This window comes from Salmo salar, chromosome 06, assembly GCF_965601325.2.
Source record: "Salmo salar chromosome 06, fSalSal1, whole genome shotgun sequence".
Classification (NCBI taxonomy): Eukaryota; Metazoa; Chordata; class Actinopteri; order Salmoniformes; family Salmonidae; genus Salmo; species Salmo salar.
In genome coordinates, this window is record NC_138296.1 from 73,694,749 (window position 1) to 73,715,238 (window position 20,490).

A 20,490-nucleotide genomic window follows, 5' to 3' on the forward strand; every position below is an offset into this window, starting at 1 on the left:
CTGAGGGTTTCCCAGTCTTTCATCAACCCCATCCAAATGAACACATGGTTGTTGGATTAAATAATGGATTGGTGTTGGGCTAATGTCAATGTATTGGAATTAGTTGATCCAAAAGATGTTACAAGATGTCTCCACTTCATAAAAGGCTTTTGGCTCCTCTCCCTCCTTATAGGACAGTGGCGTGGTTGTATTACTCTTGTAGGATGGGGAAAACTTGGGTCTGTAATGTCATTTCTGCATTCAATTAAAATTCAGAGTTTTACTCCAGACTTTTCTAGTTAATAACTCACAACAGACCCGAGCTAAAACATTCATGATTTACAGAGCTGTTCACCATTTTAACTGGCTTGTTCCGTGACAACTTGGCCCTGGCAAGTTATACTAGATAGAGAAGTGGGACTGAAGTGTAAAGGCCCAATGTAGTTTAGTGTTTGAAAAGACCACTTGAAATTACAACCAGTTTTTGGGGGATGGAGTTTTGGTCACCAGGCAGTAAATTAGTTAATAGACCAATAACAAAGAGAGTTCCAAACCTCTCTGCCAATAATAGCAATTTTTCAGGTTACCCCTCCCCACTCAGACCACTCCCAGACAGTCCTAGCTAAATTCTGCTTGAGAAATTACTCTTTGTTAAGAATCGTTTTTTGTTTCCGTTTGACCATTTTAATTTAAAACAATCACAGTAAGGTACTTAATTGTTAGCTAGAAAATATTTTATTTATTGAGATAAAAAAACGGCTGCGTTGATCCGCCCCTTTTTTTCAATTTTCGCCTAAAATGACATACCCAAATCTAACTGCCTGTAGCTCAGGCCCTGAAGCAAGGATATGCATATTATTGGTACCATTTGAAAGGAAACACTTTGAAGTTCGTGGAAATGTAAAAGCAACGTAGGAGAATATAACACAATAGATCTGGTAAAAGATAATACAAAGAAAAAAAACAACCGTTCTTTTATATTTTTTTGTACCATCATCTTTGAAATGCAAGAGAAAAGCCATAATGTATTATTCCAGCCCAGGTGCAATTTAGATGTTGGCCACTAGATGGCAGCAGTGTATGTGCAACGTTTTAGACTGATCTAATGAACCATTGCATTTATGTTCAAAATGTTGTATCAAGACTGCCCAAATGTGCCTAATTTGTTTATTAACTTTTCATGTTCAAAATTGTGCACTTTCCTCAAGCAATAGCATGGTATTCTTTCACTGTAATAGCTACTGTAAATTGGACAGTGCGGTTAGATTAACAAGAATTTAAGCTTTCTGCCAATATCAGATATGTCTATATCCTGGGAAATGTTCTTGTTACTTACAACCTCATGCTAATCGCATTAGCCTACGTTAGCTCAACTGTCCCGTGGACGGGACACCAATCCCGTTAACTGATATTTGTCCATGTTTTGAAAAAGCTGTAACAAATTACTAATTCTTACTATAGAGGCAAAAGTAAGCCAGTTTATTTTGTGATCTTTCAAACATTTAAACATCTTGAGGATCATATGCAATGGTGTCTTGCCAATATTACTTCTGCAAGATGTTTCGTGACATCCTCACCTTGGACATCATTCTCCAAATCTTTTTACAGTATGATGGTATCGGTTTCATGTGTGATAATTAATACACTAAATGTAGTTCAGAACCAGATAGAAACAGAAACTCAGGTACACATTTTTATATTGCTAGCTTTATTTTTGAATGAAATATAGACAGGTTTCTGTATCTACTATTAACAGCTTGGAAAATGTAAAAGACAGAATTAAGTCCATGCTACAGATACATTATATGCTTATAGGTTATTATTACAATATTATTTTTTGAAGTGCATAGGTATTCAATTTGTACAGATGTTACCAGGTTCACAGTTAGATTGTGTTACAAAAAGCTCGGGCAGATCTAAGGTGGAGGGGTTTTCAAACCAAATGCAATAGAATAAGCAGTGAACACAGACTATTTATTTGTACTATTTTACATAAAACAAACATTATGGATGTGTGTGACAAATCCACAAAGTAAAGTGAAACAGTGACCAGATATAGTGGTCTAGGCTTCTAGGATTTCTCTCGTGTCTCATTGGTCAGTCAGCTTTGTGAGGTGTAAAGCCTAGAGCTATATTGTCAATCATCATTTTGACATTCGAGGGATAAATAGGAAGCACTCCATTCTCACAGTATGTGCCCACAGTAGAATTGGCTCATCTAGCCACCCTAACTAATCCCAAAATCAGCATTTGAATTTCATTGGTAAATAAAAGTTGACTTGAAGATAAGTAAATCAGGCTGACCCAGAATGAGGCATTTGAGACAAATTGGACAAATTTCTTCCTACTGATGTTCTATCATGTTAGCAACCATGGATAACCTACCCTAAGTCAATTTGGCTTGGCTACATATAAACATCAAAATAGGATTTTATCTTTGTCTGGTACCATGTCATTTGTGATTGAGTAGTTTGTACCATCTAAAAACCTCACTGTTGCCAAGTCAGTGAGGTTATAACTTACTGTACTGTTACACAAGTTACAACATGAAATGCATGTGTGTGTGTGTGTGGAATGTATTTTACAGGAAACAATGTTCATTTTAAAATGCAATGAAATGTAAACATTTCCAACATTCAAACATAAACATACAATAACAGTACTCACCAGTGGGAATGGTAATATATATCGACTGAGAGATGTGATAGTCTGTATCGGCAGCAGAGGGCGCCAAATAACTGGTGTACACTCCAAACTAGCATACACGACACCAGAGATGGACGGATAGATCACCATTTCAAGAGATCAAGCAATTACACAGATTTTGAAGTGCTATCCACAACGTTAACAGAAGTCATACACTTGAAAATACAAGACAATCTAACATTGTGAGATATATGTTACTCTCCCCATGCAAGTGTATGTCCATCATAGTACACTGCATATTAATAATTCAGTGTCACCAAATACCTCTCTCACAATATCAAACCAGGCTGAGATAATAGTGTTTTATTGTATTTTTACACGATAATCAAAGACATACTTGTTTCAGAAAGTAACAATACTTTTTTTCACAGTCATTCAGGCAGTGAAGTATGTTTTATCTACAGTAGGAGCTGAAAATATATTGTCAGGCTGAAAGGTGAAGGGAAGTACAGTGTGACAGAACATGTCAAAGCTTAACGTTTGTAAGATTGTTGCACTCCTATTGACTTTCACCTCACTCCCTGTCTTCACATTAAGTCATCGTCTGCAATGCAATCAATGATATCGGACACCGCCATTGAAATCACATATGTACCATGGTTTAGTTAGAATTTCTGCAAAATCCAGACATTATCTTTGAATCTAAGTCTTACATATGTTTGAGAAAATGGGTCACATATTCAATACAAAAAAATAAAGGATGGGGGAATGAGAGAATACGCATAAGATATAAATACAATATACAAGATAATAATCCTCCAACTCTTGAGACCACACACACACACACACACACACACACACACACACACACACACACACACACACACACACACACACACACACACACACACACACACACACACACACACACACACACACACACACACACACACACACACACACACACACACACACACACACACACACACACACACACACACACACACACACACACACACACACACACGGGACAGCAGACTCCCAAGCCACAGCAAGGGCGATAGAAGGTTGTCAAAACAGAAAAAGTACATCACATTGATTACAAGCCAGATGGGAAGCTTCAAAGGTGCGGGACTGTGGCTTCGTATGTGTGTAGCGAGATCGATGCTTCACCTATGGAGGGCCAGGGGGGTGGGGATGCCACCTCTGTGTGACAGGCTGGTGCTGCAGGACAGGGGCATGGGGGAAGGAAAGAGGGGTGGGGTGGAGCTCAGTCACTCTGGGCAGGGTGGAGTGGAGCTCAGTCACTCTGGGCAGGGTGGGGTGGAACTCAGTCACTCAGTCGCTCTGGGCAGGGTGGGGTGGAGCTCAGTCACTCAGTCACTCTGGGCAGGGTGGGGTGGAGCTCAGTCACTCAGTCGCTCTGGGCAGGGTGGAGTGGAACTCAGTCACTCTGGGCAGGGTGGGGTGGAGTTCAGTCGCTCTGGGCAGGGTGGGGTGGAGCTCAGTCACTCAGTCGCTCTGGGCAGGGTGGGGTGGAGCTCAGTCGCTCTGGGCAGGGTGGGGTGGAACTCAGTCGCTCTGGGCAGGGTGGGGTGGAACTCAGACGCTCTGGGCAGGGTGGGGTGGAACTCAGACGCTCTGGGCAGGGTGGGGTGGAACTCAGTCACTCAGTCGCTCTGGGCAGGGTGGGGTGGAGCTCAGTCACTCTGGGCAGGGTGGGGTGGAACTCAGTCACTCAGTCGCTCTGGGCAGGGTGGGGTGGAGCTCTGTCACTCAGTCACTCTGGGCAGGGTGGGGTGGAGCTCAGTCACTCAGGGCAGGGTGGGGTGGAACTCAGTCACTCAGTCGCTCTGGGCAGGGTGGGGTGGAGCTCAGTCACTCAGTCGCTCTGGGCAGGGTGGGGTGGAACTCAGTCACTCAGTCGCTCTGGGCAGTGTGGGGTGGAGCTCAGTCACTCAGGGTAGGGTGGGGTGGAACTCAGTCACTCAGTCGCTCTGGGCAGGGTGGGGTGGAGCTCAGTCTCAGTGTGTCTCCACAGTGCATCCTCTCACTCTCTCGCTAACTTTCTCACTATCACTCACTTCCTGGTCAGGACAGTCTGTCTCCCAGGCAACCATCTTGTATCTACAGCTAGGGTAGAAATAAATAAATGTTATTAGTAAATGGGTACCATTATCCTTGGAAACACATATCAAAAACTGGTCTCCAACCTGTGGATAACAATTAGGAAATTACTTGAGTTATTTAGAAAACTTCATTCAGTGATGGATTTTTCTTCTAATGGATTGTTCTAATAAGATACTTACTTGCATCTGAGAGTAGTTTGAAACAGGAGAACTTAGTGCCTCATACGCCTGAGTGGAAAATGCTTTTTGGGATGTTGTAGACTGCAGTACTGCAGTACTGCTGACTCAGAACCCCCTACATGTCTCTCTCCCTCTCCCTCTCTCATTTATACCTCTCTTTCTTTCTCTGCTCCACTTTCCCCTCTCTTCCTCCCTCCCCGCTTCTCTGTCTGCTCCGTCATCCATTTCTCTTGGTTTGTTTTTATGACTCAGCATGCTTAGTGGGACTACTGCTGCGCCAATGCTGCTTTCAGCCTGTTGTAATTCACTGACTCCTCTTCTTTGCTGCAGTGCTGCGTTACTGCTTATTAAACATATAACAGGGCCACGCCCTATGCTCAAGTCAAATTTCAGTTGGACCTTGTGTAGAATGGACAAATAAAGTGATCTGAATCTTAAAAACATGTAGGTTATTCTGACATGTTTTCTTGACTCCATATTGAATCTGGGATGAAGGGAGAAAAGGAGGAGGATGAGGGAGGAATCATAATCAGTCTGTCAGCACAAGTTCATCTGCCCCTCACACACCGCTTCTCTTTATAGACCCCGGCCTACAAACTAGGGGTCAACCACGGCATTCCTGCTTTGATATAAAATGTCCCCAGGTTACTCGTACCTCGAACAAAAGCTTTTTCATCTGGTCAGCCGGAAAGTCTTCCCCCTCCCCCCTGATAAAAGTAGTGCCCATTGATGTTTTAAAAAAGCCACCATGAGAAGATTGTTTGATACGCTGACAAAGGAATTCTGGAAATAAAAGAATGAAAATAGTGTACTCTTTTCTATGAACCTTTTCATCATGCTAGTTGAACATAATAACCTTAATAACATGTCTAGAATTGGTACCTTGGTCAAATACTAGGAACCGCTTTCTTTCACTTTCTTGTGTTAGAAGACAAGGGAGACGGTATGATCAGATGTCTCTAAAATATGTAACATGACTAACATTAACTACATCCATTTAATTGTGGGGAAATATTTTTGGGACTCTTTGACATATAAACATCAACTCATTACTTAATCATAAACAGGTCATTGTATAAGATAGACTGCTTACCTGCTCACGATGTAGCTGTGAGCTCTGTGGAGGAGACAGGTTCAATCTCCCTCACTGCCTCCTCGATCACCTCGATCACCTGCGCCATCACCTCCACACGCTTCACTGGTGTCGCCTTCTCTGCCCCTGCCTCCGCTGGTCTGGCAACTTTCACAGCCATGGCGACGGCAACCTCCTCTACCACAATGTGAGCAGGGGCCTCATGGCTGTCAGTCACAGCTGGGGTGTCTGGTGTGGATTCAGGGGCTGGCGTGACTTCTTTAGCCAGGGCTTCCTTTGTCTCTGGTGCGCTTACAATGGCATCAATTTCCACCACCTCCTCCATCTGGATTTCCTTTGCTTCCTTCTCTTCAACGATCTGTGCCGCCTGATTGACCACCTGTACTGTATGTGGGCCCACAACCTCAGCAGTCGTCTCCTTTGGCTGGGCTGGGGCTTTCGGGGTCTCTGTGGGCCCCTCTGGTACTGGGGTCTCTTCTGTCACCACCGCTGCTTCTGACTTCTCATCAGCTGCCTCTGGAACGGGACCCTCTGCTATCACTTCCTGAACCAGCTTGATTACCTCAGCTTGTAGAACTTCCTGAACCTCTACTGCCTCTACGTTGCTCTTTACCTTTTTGATCTCCTCCTCTGCCTTTCCACCTGACTCACTCTCTGTCTGTTCCACCTTTATTACAACTTCAACCTCTACAACTTTCTCCTCACTTATGTTGACCTCCACTGCTTGCTTTAATTCCACTTCCTGTTTTATCTCCTCAACTCCCTCTTTGACAACATCCTCCGCCTCCTTGTTAACCTCTTCCACGATACTCTCTGTGATTTCAACTATGACTGGAATTGTCTCAATGACCTGAAAGGCCTCGTGAACTTCCTTTGGTGGTTTTTCAGCCTCGGCTTGTGCCTCTGGAGCCGCAGGCTCCTCTGCTGGAGTTTCTGGTGCTGGTGCTTTAACTTGGAAAACAGGAGTTTCAGCAATGACAGGTTTCTCCTCTGCTATTTGTTCAATCTCTTTCTCTATCATTGCTACTGCCTGGACTGGTAGTGCGTCTTCGGGTGTGATGGTGGCAGTGACGCAGGCAGGCGCTTCGGGTTCAGCCTCTGCTTCAGACACTTTCTCCACAGCGTTCAGGATGACCACCTGAGCAATGACCAAGCCCGTCTCCTCCATGGCCTCTGCCTCCTTTGTCTCCTCGGCCTCTGTGACACCAACCTCAGTCACTTTCACTTGGATTTGGTAATCACCAGCAGGCTCTGCAACTACCACTGAGACTGTTTCCACCGCCACGGCCTCCGGGACCTCCACTTGCTGGGTTTTCACGGACGGTGGGTTGATTTGGCACACAGTCTCCTTGACAATGACAAACTCTTCAGCAGGGGCTACAACAGCAATGGCTGCCTCGCACACCTCAGTAACTGTGGCCGGATCGATATCAGTTAGCGAGGTAGCCATTTCTCTTGCGACGGGGTCATTCACCTCCTCTACAGGAGCGATGTCTTTGATGGCAGCTGACTCTTCCACCTCCATTTCCTCACTTTTGACCTCAACGACAGGTGCCTCAGAGATCTCCACAATGTCAGCGGCAATGGATTCTTCGACAGTTGGTGTGATGGGGTCCACCAGCTCCACTCTGGGGGTGTTCTCAGTCACTACAGGGGCCTCGATGATTTCAGCCTCCGTCTGGATATCATTGATCACGGCTAGCTTTTCAACTTCAGGCTCTTTACCCTCAGTGGCTATCTCAGGCTCTGGGATATCTTCAATAGTCTTCTCCAGGGAGGTCTCCAGGAATGTGCTTTCAACTTGCTCCACTTGAGCCTCAAACATTGGCTCTTCAGTAGAATCAGCCGCCTCAGTTGGATCAGCCTTATCCTCCACTGGCAGCTCAGCAGACAGAGCATCGCTGATCTCAGCTAGACACTCCACGGTGGGAATCACAGGCTTCTCCACCGCCACCTTGGCAATCTCCTTGGTGCCCAAGCCAGTGCAGATGGCGGTGGCCTCAGTTTCTTTATGCACCATCAAGACAACCTTTGATTCGCTCTCGGTGAACTCGATCGTCGGTGTGGGCTCTGGGATGGACGCAGCATTCTCCAGTTGGACCTCTGTGATTTCTATGGAAGTCACGCTTGGGAGCTCATTGACGAGCTCCACAGCCTCCTGCAGGACCTCCAGAGACTCTGGCTCAGGCTCATAGGGCATAGGGGTGGTTTCTCCAGAAATGGCTGGGATCATCTTTGCAGTCACCTCGGCAACAGACAGCTCAGGCTCCTGCTCCAGGCATGTGACTGCCTCTGAAGTCTGCTCTACAATGTCCTCGGCGAGGGTGGTGTCAGCAGACTTTGGGGTGGCAGCACCCTCTTCTGGGATGTCGCTCAGCTGATCGTGTGGAATCTCCTGGAGGTCTTCCACAACAGCCGTGGCTGAGATCCAAGAAGGGGATCTCTCTTCGGTGGAGGATTGAGCCTGAGTGATTGGTGCTGCCTCCTTAGCATCCACTGTCTCCACTGTCATTTCAAATTCAGCCTCTTCCTTAGTCTTGGCATGCTCGTTGTCGTACTCTGAGAGGGGGACCACAGCTGGTGTGTCAGAGTCTTCCTCGCCAGATCCCAGATCGGAGGAAAGCTGCTTCTTCTTTCTACGTCCAGGGATGAGTTTCCTCAGAGAGAATGAGGAATCTTCTTTTGAGATTTCACTGTCTGAGACAACTGGTTCGGCACCGGACTCATCTGTCTTCTCCTCGGCTTTGGGCTTCTTCCTATGGGTGACGAGGCGCTTGAGAGTATCCCAGGGGGACTCTCCCGCGGCGGGGCTAGTGGATGGTTCGGGGGACGACACCATGTTTTCCTGATCAGCCTCTCTGGAACTTCCGAGAGGAGACTCTGCGGTCTTAGCCAGCTCTTCTCCAGCTTGTGGCGCCTCCTCTTCGATTTTGGTCTCCTCATCTTCAGAGTCAGAGGTCTTCCTGGTCCTTTTCTTATTGCCGCCCATACACATAAGGGCCTCCCATGAGACTGAGGTGTCCATCTTCATCTTTTTGGACTCCTCGATGCTGCCCTCCAGCTTTTCAGTGGTTTCGGTTTTTGGGTCCTCCTCAGTGGGTTCCGGCTCCTTCTCTTTCTCCACAAACACGGCACTCTCAGTAGAGGACAGGGTGCCCGACTTGGCTTTCTCACCAGTTGCCTCGTCCTCACTCTCAGAGGGCCTCTTGATGCGTTTCTTGGGCGTCACCAGCTTCTTGAAGGAGGACCAGGGCATGATACCTTCTTTCTTCTTCCCTTCATCTGAGCTGGTTACCTCCCCATCAGCCTCTTGGCTGGCCTCAGCTTGGGCGGCTTCCACCCCGATGGCATGCTCACCAGACTCCTCTGGAGACGAGGCCCCACTGTCGGGTTTCTGGACCTCTGCTGAATCTGTGGAGGTCTGGAGTTCAGCCACCTGTTCCCCAGACTCGGTCAGCTTGGCCTCTGCGTCTTTCTTGTCTTTCTTCTGTTTCTTGGTAGAGAGCTTCTTCAGGCCGGCCCCAGTGAAGAGCTTTTTCAGTGGGCTTCCCTGGGCCTTGACCTTCTCCTGGCATGAGAGCAGCTCAGCCTCGGTGGTGACCTCGACTGGGGCATTGTCTGCTTCCACAGCCTCTTCAACTTTCTCTTCCGCTGGTTTGGCATTGTCAGAAATACCGGCTTCTGACATTTCTACAGCAACCTCAGCTTGGACCTCCTCTTTGATCTCTTTGACAGGTGCTTCCTCTGTCTCAGTTTCTGTGGAATAATCAGGCTTAGCCTCCTCTGGCGTTGTCACTGGTTCCACCTCCTTCACCTCTCCCTCCACCTCTTCCTTTGCTTTCTCTCCATCCTCCTCCACCACAGCCTCTGCTGTTTCCTCTCCCTCCTTTATCTCCTCCTCGGAAGCTTTCTCTTTTGGTTCCTCCTCTTTGGGCTTCTTGATGCTTGCCTTCTTGCGCAGGTTGAAGAAGATTCCCTGTGTAAAGAACCTTCTGAAGGGGGACTGAGTGGTCTCCTGGCCAGGTGGGTTAGTTGCAGCTGGGTCCTCAGGCTCTTTCTCTGTAGCTTCCACCTCAGCTACCTCTGCAGCCTCTTCTCTGACTCCCTCTGCAGCCTCTCCATCCACGGTCTTAGATGGGGCATCCACTGGAGTGGCGTCAGCCTCAATGGTGGAGGTATCTGGCTCAGTTGCCTTCTCCTTCTCAGATTTGACCTCCTCCTCTGCAGTGGTGGCTTCCTCCTTAGTTTCCTCAGACCCGCTGGTCTCTCCTTCCTCCACGTCCTTGTCCTTCACCGTCAGCAGCTGCACCGGCTCCGTCTTCTCATTCTTGTCCTTCTTCACAGTGAACTTGAAGCCAACGAACTTAAAGATCTTTTTGAAGCCCACCTCATTGGCCTCGCCTGGTTTCTCCTCGACCTCCTTCTCCTCTGCAGAGGTGATGTTGTTTGTGTCAGGTGACTCATTCTCATCCTTCTCTCCGTTCACCTGAGGGGGCACCTCAGCCTGGAGGGAGTCCATTGTTTCAGGAACCTCCTCCTTCTGAGACACGGACACGCCATCAACTGAAATGACAGAGAGATAAAAAGTAAGGTAATATACCCATTCCCACATACAACAACCAATTGACACTCTTTCTCTCACACAGGCACATAGGGGGAGCCAGACCAGAGACAAGAATGTATCAGGGCAAATGGAAAATGGGAGAAAATCATTTAAAAAAACTCAAATGGCATCTTCAACATCTGAAGATGACCTAAACCACATCATAAAAGCAATAGCTGACACCTGAGTGGATTTAATCAAGCAGTGTGCAAGGACCAGAAATAAAGTTTGATTATTGAAACCAATCAACAACAATGAAATTAATTCCATTGCCAACGCTTGGACAAAGATCCTGTCCCAAAATAAAGAAGGCTTATAGGCAAGGGTGTACAGATGTAGGATCATAATTTGATCACTCTTTTGTTGCTGAGAATTTCCACTTTGACATTTAAGACTTTATTTGCCCTCACAAAAAATCAACCCCTATAAAAATGGCCATTAATTATAATCCACATAATTCACATTTCCTGTTGCTGCAGGATTAGCTAACTGGCTCAAATTAAGATCCTACATCTATATTGCAAACCCCCTCAGCTGTGTTGCTTTTTCCAAAACTATAGCTATAACTTTATCCACTCTCAGGCATCTACTGTAAGAACTAGTTTCTCTATTTGACAGAAAGAAGACGCAACTGTTGAAGTGACAGGTGAGATAAACAGAACGCACACACACGGCCTGAAATTTCTGCCATATCTATCTGTGTTTTGACAGGAGTGGGTGGAGGTAGTGGGCTGGGGTTGGGCTTAGTTCACAGGCCATTTAGACTTCTGAGGCCCCCTTTCCTCTAACATCCCCCTACAGCAGGGGAAATCTCACATCTGTTGCTGGGAGTTTTTTCTCTGGGGGTCCTCAGCCTACCCTAGGACTCTCAAAACAAATTCACAGCATTTTTTTATACATAGATATCAATTTACCTAGATACACACCAAGGCTGGGAGACACACACAGTCGTTTAACCAGGCAAACATGCTCATACCCTCATAGTGACCCCCTCCCTCTCTCCTCTGACTGACAGATAAAAACACACACACAAGTATGTGCACCATGCACACACACACATTTACACACACATACACACATTTCCACACAACACACACACATTCCACACACACAATACACAGATAAAAAAACTGTATGAGATTATAGTTCAATATTAATAATTTTCCCGAAGACAACTTCAACTGACAATCTGGCTAATGTTTGAAGATAATTCAAATCTGATAATCCTATGTTTTTAGAGCCAACTAATTAATAATCTTGCTCATAAATGTCTCTAATAGAATGAAACAATGTGATAAAAAAAGGTAATATATCAAAGGAAACTTTAAACTAAGACACAAGCCGTTGGAGCATAATGTTTCAATAGTGCACTAGCAGTGAAGATGATGCTACTCTTGTCTTGTACATGAATAAGATACCGTTCTGGCGTTTGGCCATCCAAGTTTATCTCTCTAATCTGTTCACTTCCTGTTTTTACATTACAGCGGTGGAGCTTCACATGTTGGACTGGCATTCCTGGAATATCACTGCTCTAAGAAAAAAAAGTTGCCTTCATTCATTGGCTAAAAAACAATTTTGACCAACATAGCCACTAGTATAAAAAACATTCACCAAATTTCACATCAAATCTGTGTAATATACATTCTACTAATTTGGGGCTTTTGTGAGAGTGAGCCTTACAACATCTATTTTGGACATATGGATTTGACGTGAGGAATGTGAGCTATGCGAGTCACCCGGAGTTAGGGTGAAATTATTTTAGAATGCTGTAAATATAAACTGGTCTACAGCAGCCATCCACTTCCCATTGAAAAATACTATTTTTGTATCAATACTTGGTTTCAGCTGTATGTGGTATATGTTACTATGGGCCTATCCCCCACTAAATCCATCTCCAGATACCCCCCACCCAACAAAGAAATCCCTCTAACCTGAATTCCATCACATACAGCTAAATGAAGACTGCATTGTTTGCGTCGTTTTTTTCTTTTTGGTCTTTGGCAAGGTTTTCTTGGGCTGTTCGTGCACACACACACACAAAATTGTCGAGGCAAGTCTACGCCCCTTCGTCGATCATTTGTCAACAGTAGGGATTCTTCCATGAAGTTTTTGTTGTCATTCAACGATAATGCCTTTTTTTTTTACTTGATAAATAATGCACCAAACATCTTAGTACAATTGAGCGACTAAGATTTCCCCGGAAAAAACATAAAAAGTAATGACTTTCTTAAATGAATTCTGGCTACGGCGTCTCAATTGTCGTTTTTTTTCAAGCTAAGGTATTTTAAAAAGAGATGCGAGCACACTCGTTCGGTTCGCCTAACCGAAGCATGCGGAAGCCTTAAGGGGGTGGGGGTTGAGGGGGGGCAAGGTTAAATAATGGGGTTGTAGATGGGAATGGGAGGGGGGGGTTGGAGAGCTCTCTCTCACATAGCTGTTATTGTTAGGGCAGTTGTTACATTGTCATGCCACTCCATTGTTAGGGAATGTCAAGACCATAAACAACATGCAAACAAACCCACCCCCTGATGTAAGGCCCAAGTGATCACAGAATTTGGAAATACAGTGTACAGCTATATCGCAATCCTAAACCAATGTGTATAATTAAATCGGTCAGCCATATGAATAAACAAAGATGTTTCTCTCCAAGACACAATTATACTGTGAACAGAGTAAATCCTTAGTGGGGCTGTACTAAGCCATGTGTATCTATGGCAATAATAAAACACAGGAACCATGATGATTTAACAGAGTACCAGCGTCTTCAGGTATGTTTGATCTTTGTTTTATGGCCAACTTTTTACAGGCATAGCACCATTAACAGGGTCGCTCCTACGGCTGGTTAGGGAAGAGGGGAAAGAGGAGCCAGGGGTTATTAGAGTAGAGGGTGAGGATAAGGGGGAGGGTACATGAAAAGGTGGAATGAGTGAGGGTCAGTTCTGACTGGTACTAGTGGAAAGTGAGGGCCCGGGGCTAGGAGTAGGCAGGGGTGAGTGTAGACGGGTGAGGAGAGAGACAAGGGGGTGAGGGTAGAGGAGGAGAGAGAAGAGGGGGTGAGTGTAGAATGATGCCTGAGGGCCCAGTCAGAGGGTGTTACAGATCTCTGACACACTATCATAGTTTAAATGACTTATTATTTTAGCTAGCTGTGTGTGTTAAGACTATGCACAGATTAAATTCCATGTCGACTGAGGTCACCATCACTTGTAAATCTAGCATTATTCCCTAGCGTCTCCAAAGAGATGTGAAATTTGATAGTCTCTGTTGTGGCTGTAGTAGATATCTGGCTCTTTGTGTGTAAATGGGGGTTGTTGGGATGCTTGGGGGCGTTTCCATCTCCACTCATGCTGGAGTAGCGGCTTTTGGGGCAGGTGGTGTCAGTTGGGTGGCGTCCTGCTATTCTATCCAGACAGTATTTGCAAACTTTGCCAAACAAACATATGCAAATCCCTGCTCTAATTACTGTAGTCTGCTGTGGGAAACAAAGTGAACAAAAAGAGAGTCTGTTAAACAGAGAGAACCCCCATGAAGTCTGGCCCAGCCTACCCCTCCCCTCCTCCATCTCTTCTCCTCTCTCCCCCACTATTATAGGTGTGGCCCCACTGTCTCGGAGGGCTTCTCTCCAGCCGCTAGAGGTCACAATCAGCACTGGGGAGCAAACAACCGTTATCCCACCATTTGGCCTCTTCTATTATCTGATCCATCTAAAGACAACAGTTTATGACTATATATGAGCTCACACCCTAAGCATACAACCCAACTAATCCTATATAGTCCATTAGTTACACTTAGAAATAGAGAGCAGGCATATCACTATATAAGCAGAGAATAGCAACCAAGCCCCTTTAAACTATCACTTTGAGTTACAAAGGCTATAGAATAACTATTCTCTCTCTTGCTCTCTCTCTCTCTCTCTGCACAATCAATCCCATACGTCCCCTACCCTTCCCACCCCCTACCTACACATTCTCAGTGGCCAAGCAGTATCACCCCACTGGGAGAAGAGATCCATTTTAAACTAATTGAAATACTTAACAAGAATGAGGGTGTGTTGGGCTGGGGCTCTAAGAACCAGGTGAGACCTTGGCTTAAAACTGGCTTTGAAGCGTTTGTACATAAATATAATCAAATATTTATATCTGCCAGTTGTCGAAGTGCGAAATTCCTGTTTCATGGTGGACGCTACTAGGCAGTTTTAATGATCTATGGAATGTATACATTAGGAGGTTCAGGGAAGCAGGGCTGGCAGAGCTAGAGTATCGTATACCATGAATGGTCTTGGCTACAACTGTAGTAGAGTTACATCAGCGAGAGGGGAAGACGCTCTCTAAGAATTACCCACAGCCCCGTCACCAATCTGAAACAGATACCAAAACCAATCTAACGGTTACATCATGAGAGATAAATGGATATACCCAAGTATCTGAGTAAGCCAAGTTCACAAAGTATTTGCATACTCCCAAAGCACACAAAGTTGGGAAAAACAATTATACAAACTCAACAATGGTGCTTTTATTTGCCCAAACATAAGAGTTCAAATCAAAGTCTGCGGCCATGTAGTTAGTTAAAGAGACCAGGCGAGGACAGCCTCAACCCACAATACCAACCACACCCTCAAGACAGCAATGCCCCTGGCTACACTTGGTTGACTAAGGAGAAACTAGGATTTAACCCCTTTATGTTATGCTAATTACATTACTAAATAACTATCTGAAAGGGATTGTAAAACATTATACCACTACTTAAAGAGCATGGAGTCTCCCTAATAAAAACGAAAAAGATAATTAAAGTTACTCAGTCATCATCATATCTGTCAATTGGAATGAAAGTTCACATTACATCAAATTAAAGTAAGTTAAACAACATTATGCTCAACTTCTCAATGACATTTGATACAGTGAGATCATAACTGAGCAGGAAATCAGTTTAATCTTACCTGTGAGAGTTATCGTTCCAAGCATTTGTAAAACTTCTTTTATATATTTTTTTACAAAAATAGTAAATAAAAAATATTCTTCAAGAACTGCGGTTGTAAAAAAAAACGTTGAAGTTTATCTCTCCTTCTTTCTCTCACACACAGTAAAGTCTGTGGGGTTTTAGTTTCTAACACTGTTCCCTCCTAAGTCTGAGGGCAGGAGCAGTCTCTCTTCTCTGGAGCGTCTCTGTTAGTCTGAAGGTAGAAGCTGGAGCTACACACACATTTCAACAGATGCTCCTGACCGACACACATGTCATGTAAGGACCACCCCCATCTCCCCTTCCTCCCCCTTGCTCTCTTTTCTTCAGCTGTTCTGAATGATTTGCCTTTTCCTCCTCTCTCCTTCCCTGCCTCCCTTCAGCGGCCATCCAGAATGACAGTGCTTGTCATGTGATCTTTCAGGGAAGCGTACCCCCCCCCCACCCAACCTCTCCTCTCTCCCCCGTTACACCCCCCTCCTCCCACCTCATTGTGTGTGTTAAGACCCCATGCAGCCTGGAAGTCCTGCTTAGGTAAGGAGTGTAAGGGGAGAGGGGTATAGGGGGGGTGTAGCTCTGGGTAATGCCTTATTAAAGACAGATCTCTTTGGGAGGGGGTCTTTCTACAACACCCCTCACCCCTTTCTCCCCCATTCAGTCTCTCCCCTTGCACCCTTAATACACAGTTCCCCCAGACTTTAGAAAAGCAAATGGAAATGCGTCTGAGGCCCCTCTCTTTTCACTCCCTCCCTTCCTCTGGAGAGTGGACATCTCACTGCTCCATATCTATGTCACCAGTCATGAAGGAATGTTGACAGAGTCATGCCGCTGAGGCAGTTCAGAGGCCTCAAACTCTTTGGAGTTCCTTGCGAAAGCAGGTTACTATATTAGCAATGGAAGTAAGTCGTATGGAGTCAATGAGCCTTAACAACAACTTAAAGAAACCAACACCACAAATATACGTCATTACTGATCCATACACTTCCAAACAATGACCATGAATGCAGTCCATTTCAGGTTGTTTCAGCCAGTTTGTTTAGAGGAACTAAATCATTGGGGAGGTTGACCACCAGTTGCTGCCTGTCCCTATGAATGTTAATGGCCCATTCTCATTAAAGGCAAATAGGCAACGCAGAGTAGACCATCTAATTCAGCTTTTGTCTGTGGGTTTGTGTGGACACTTTGAGGAATGCTGCTAATTCTTCAGGTAAATACCGGCATATCAGATTCCTCAAACCTCTACATTGTCCTGGCGGAATGTGTGAATTCCATGTGGAATGTTCCCAAATGGGTGTTAAAGTCTCTAATCGAGTAGTGTTTGGATCGCACACACACACACACACACACACACACACACACACACACACACACACACACACACACACACACACACACACACACACACACACACACACACACACACACACACACACACACACACACACCCTTCATAAGCAATAATTAGCCAGAAACTAACAATAAAACAATCAACATTAAATATAAAATCTAACAATCAACATTAAATATAAAATCTAACAATCAACATTAAATCAAGTATTGCTGTGTGATTTATTAGTGAGTGTATACTTTGAACTCAAAATCAGAGGCCACACTCTTTTCTAATGCTACAAATAAGATGGTTAAGAGCAGTAAATCCAAACACTACATACACAGACCAGACCTCAGACGTATCAGAGGAACAGAAGAGTTGTAGAAGATGCAAATACACACAGGGTCAAGTAGAAGACAGTGAAAAAGTCCAACTCGATTCATATTTTTTTTGCATCGTTCAACACTTCCTGTTAGTCATTCACTTGAGAAAAAAATGAAATGAAGGAGAGAAATGGTTCTCATCCGAGAGGGGCGATGGGTGAGAGGAACGCTGGAGGGGGAGGGGGACACTGACCCTATCACAGATCTTTCTCTATTTTGGAGAGGTACAGGGATAGCCTTTCTCAGTGAAAATAGCCTGAAGGTTAACCACAGCTTACTACTGTAACAATTCTCTTATAGTACTTTAACTGAAGTACAAGAGCAAAAGTGTCCTGAATACATGTTAAGTAAAAGTCATTGTTTAGTTTTTTTACATAATCATAAACATACTTGCAAAGACTAATGTACCACATAAAACATGCAGTCATGAAAATGTAGTTAAAGAGGAGTCAATGAATGAGGTTACCATTGAGTAACTAGAGTTTACACACAGCTATACCCACGGTTATTAAATCGGTGGTGCCAACATTCATTCACGACGAATGTGGCTGTGATGACACACCACTGTGGCCCTCAGTTATTACACTGGCTAAGTAGAAAGTGTGTATTTCTCTCAACACCCTACTGTACTGTATTACTATGGTATTATAGTGGTGTTAATATGCTGAGTGGACAGTGAGTCAGGGAGAGAGGAATGTTACTATGTGTGATGATGAGAAGAATACCTCGGATGGGGCGGCTCGTCCTGTACCTCTTCCTTTCCCCCGGTACGGACCGGTACTTCCGCTCTTTGTGTGAGTCATCAACATCACATTCCTCGACTTCCATACATACTCAACCACTCACGCATAGATGAAATGGATAGAGTTTAGTGTAATATAGTGTAGAATAAAGAATCCATTCAATGACATTCCATAGCGTAGCCATTTTATTATGTTGTCTAGATGACTGGGTTGGTTGGAGTATGAAGATGAAAACACGAAGCCTGTGGGTTTAACCCTCCTCAGAACGACGATATGTGTTGTGTTTACTGGGCAAAAGCGTAAATATAATGACCATATCATTACAGTAAGCCTATGAAATTTTCATAGCATTGCTATAACAAATCACATGAAATAGTAGTTATATAACTACTGTTGAAGCAATGGCATGTAATTGCTGAGCCGTAGATCACCAGAACATAGATATGTTGGCTCCACCAAGGCTGAGACCAGTGACACCCCCATGTGGTGTCTCTCTTGTCGTGATGTGTGTTTTGTCCTATATTTTAATTACATTTTTTATTTTTAATCCCAGCCCCTGTCCCCACAGGAGGCCTTTTGGTAGGCCGTCATTATAAAAAAGAATTTGTTATTAACCGACTTGCCTAGTTAAATAAAGGTTAAATAAATAAATAAAATAACAAAAATCGCCAGCATATAAAAAAAACAGGCCTTAAAGTCCTCCTCCAGTCTCCTTTTCACATCATGTAACACCTGATTTACTTAACAAAGGTACATCTCAATAGGTGGTACAGGTCAGACAAGACATGGCACAAGTGGGGTGGGGTGGGGGGGCTTTCCTCTTTTGTTCTCTATTGCTACTCTATTGTTCCTCAAGCAAGGGGGGAGGCTGATGACATCACATTTGACCATCAGAACAACTCCTTGACAGCCCTACTCTGCAGTTGTGTCTAAAAAACACTATTTTGCGTAAAACATGTTTTTTTTTTTACCCTTTAGTGTGTGTACTTTACTGTAATTATACTTGGAATATCGCTTTTCAACAGTAAAAGTAAAAAAAAATCACTGGAGGACATCTTTAAGTTAATGCTGAAATGTTGAGGTAGGGACTTGGGGGGGATGGGGTTGGGTGGAGTGAGGCTTAGAGCAGTACAGTGTGACATCACGGCAGGGTCGCCACACCCCTTCTTTCTACTCTACTAATTCCTGGAGCCGGACCGGGAGGATGATGTTGAAATAATTGGAGGAAAAGGAAATGAGGGCTGTGTGAACGTATCTGCCCTGGATCTGAGAAACTGATTCTCTCTGTAGTCTACATCACTTCCTTTCCTATCTCTTTTTCCTTTCTTTATCTACTTTTCACACACCATGTCTTTCCTGTATCTAGATCTATCCATCTCACTCAAGTGTTCTTTAATCCATCTCTTCTTCCCTCTTTTCCTCTCCATCTTTCTGTTTCTCTCCCCCTATCCTCCCCTCTGTGTGTGGGCCAGGGGGACGGATAACAATGCCGGACAGGAAACCCAGTCAATCCTTGACATCACCTCTTCCTTTTCCACTGCCTGTTTCCTCGAGTTACAATTCTCCGCTCTACACACTCTGTCCCATAACCCTGACGCCATCTCACTTCTGGTAACAATTGAGAGTGACTGCGTGTGTACTGTACGTGTGTGTTATGGGAAAAAGGGTGTGACACAGCTGTCCCATGAGCTATTCTCTGTCACGGTAATGGCATCTAGATTTTGGGGCATATCAGAACCGTCTTCTCGCCTTGTTTAGCAGTAAACAATAGTTTGGTCAAACAGGGTTGTGTTTTCTCCAGCATTATGACATCATCAGACATGCACAACTCCAAGCAATCTGACAGTCTCAGGACTTGACATATTCAGTTGAACTCCTAGTTGACAGTCTCAGGAGTATTCATAACTACCTATGCCTGACTATGCCTCTATTGAAGTTTCTTAAAAAAAAAATGTGTGTACTTTTAACCCCTTTTTCGTGATATCTTTTCCCATCGCTGCAACTCCCGTATGGACTCGGGAGAAGCGAAGGTCAAGAGCCATGCGTCCCCCGAAACACGACCCTGCCAAGTCACACTGCTTCTTGACACACTGCTCGCTTAACCCGGAAGCCAGCCGCACCAATGTGTCGGAGGAAAGACTGTAAAGCTGATGACCGTAGTCAGCGTGCATGCACCCAGACCGCCACAAGGAGTCGCTAGAGCGCGATGGGCCAAGGACATCCCGGCTCGCCAAACCCTCCCCTAACCTCTGACAACGCTGGGCCAGTTGTGCGCCGCCTCATGAGCCCCCCAGTAGCGGCCATTCGGGAGGCCCTCTATTGAAGTTTCTCTGTAATGATTGGCCATCTGGGCTTGGTGAACATACTTTCATTGTAATGAATCATCTCCAATTGACCTCCCTGTTACAGAATTAGCAGTAAATTGTACATACAACTCCAGAGAACCTG

The 20,490-nt window shown here is 44.8% G+C and overlaps 1 protein-coding gene across 2 annotated transcripts in view; it reads right to left on the bottom strand.

Annotated features, from left to right (window-relative positions):
- Positions 1–2,973: 2,973 nt before the first annotated feature.
- The window catches only part of akap12b (A-kinase anchoring protein 12b), a 63,160-nt gene continuing 45,643 nt past the window's right edge, over positions 2,974–20,490 (bottom strand). The window contains exons 1-3 of one of the 2 annotated variants that reach the window (XM_014205623.3): positions 15,567–15,854; positions 6,028–10,590; positions 2,974–4,758 (exon numbers count right to left, since the gene is read on the bottom strand). In XM_014205623.3, coding sequence (XP_014061098.3) covers positions 6,032–10,590; positions 15,567–15,591 — 4,584 coding nt within the window. In that variant the 5' untranslated portion in view covers positions 15,592–15,854 and the 3' untranslated portion in view covers positions 2,974–4,758; positions 6,028–6,031. Of the gene's footprint in view, positions 4,759–6,027; positions 10,591–15,566; positions 15,855–20,490 lie in introns of those variants that run through there. The other variant, XM_014205622.3, reaches the window with a different exon arrangement.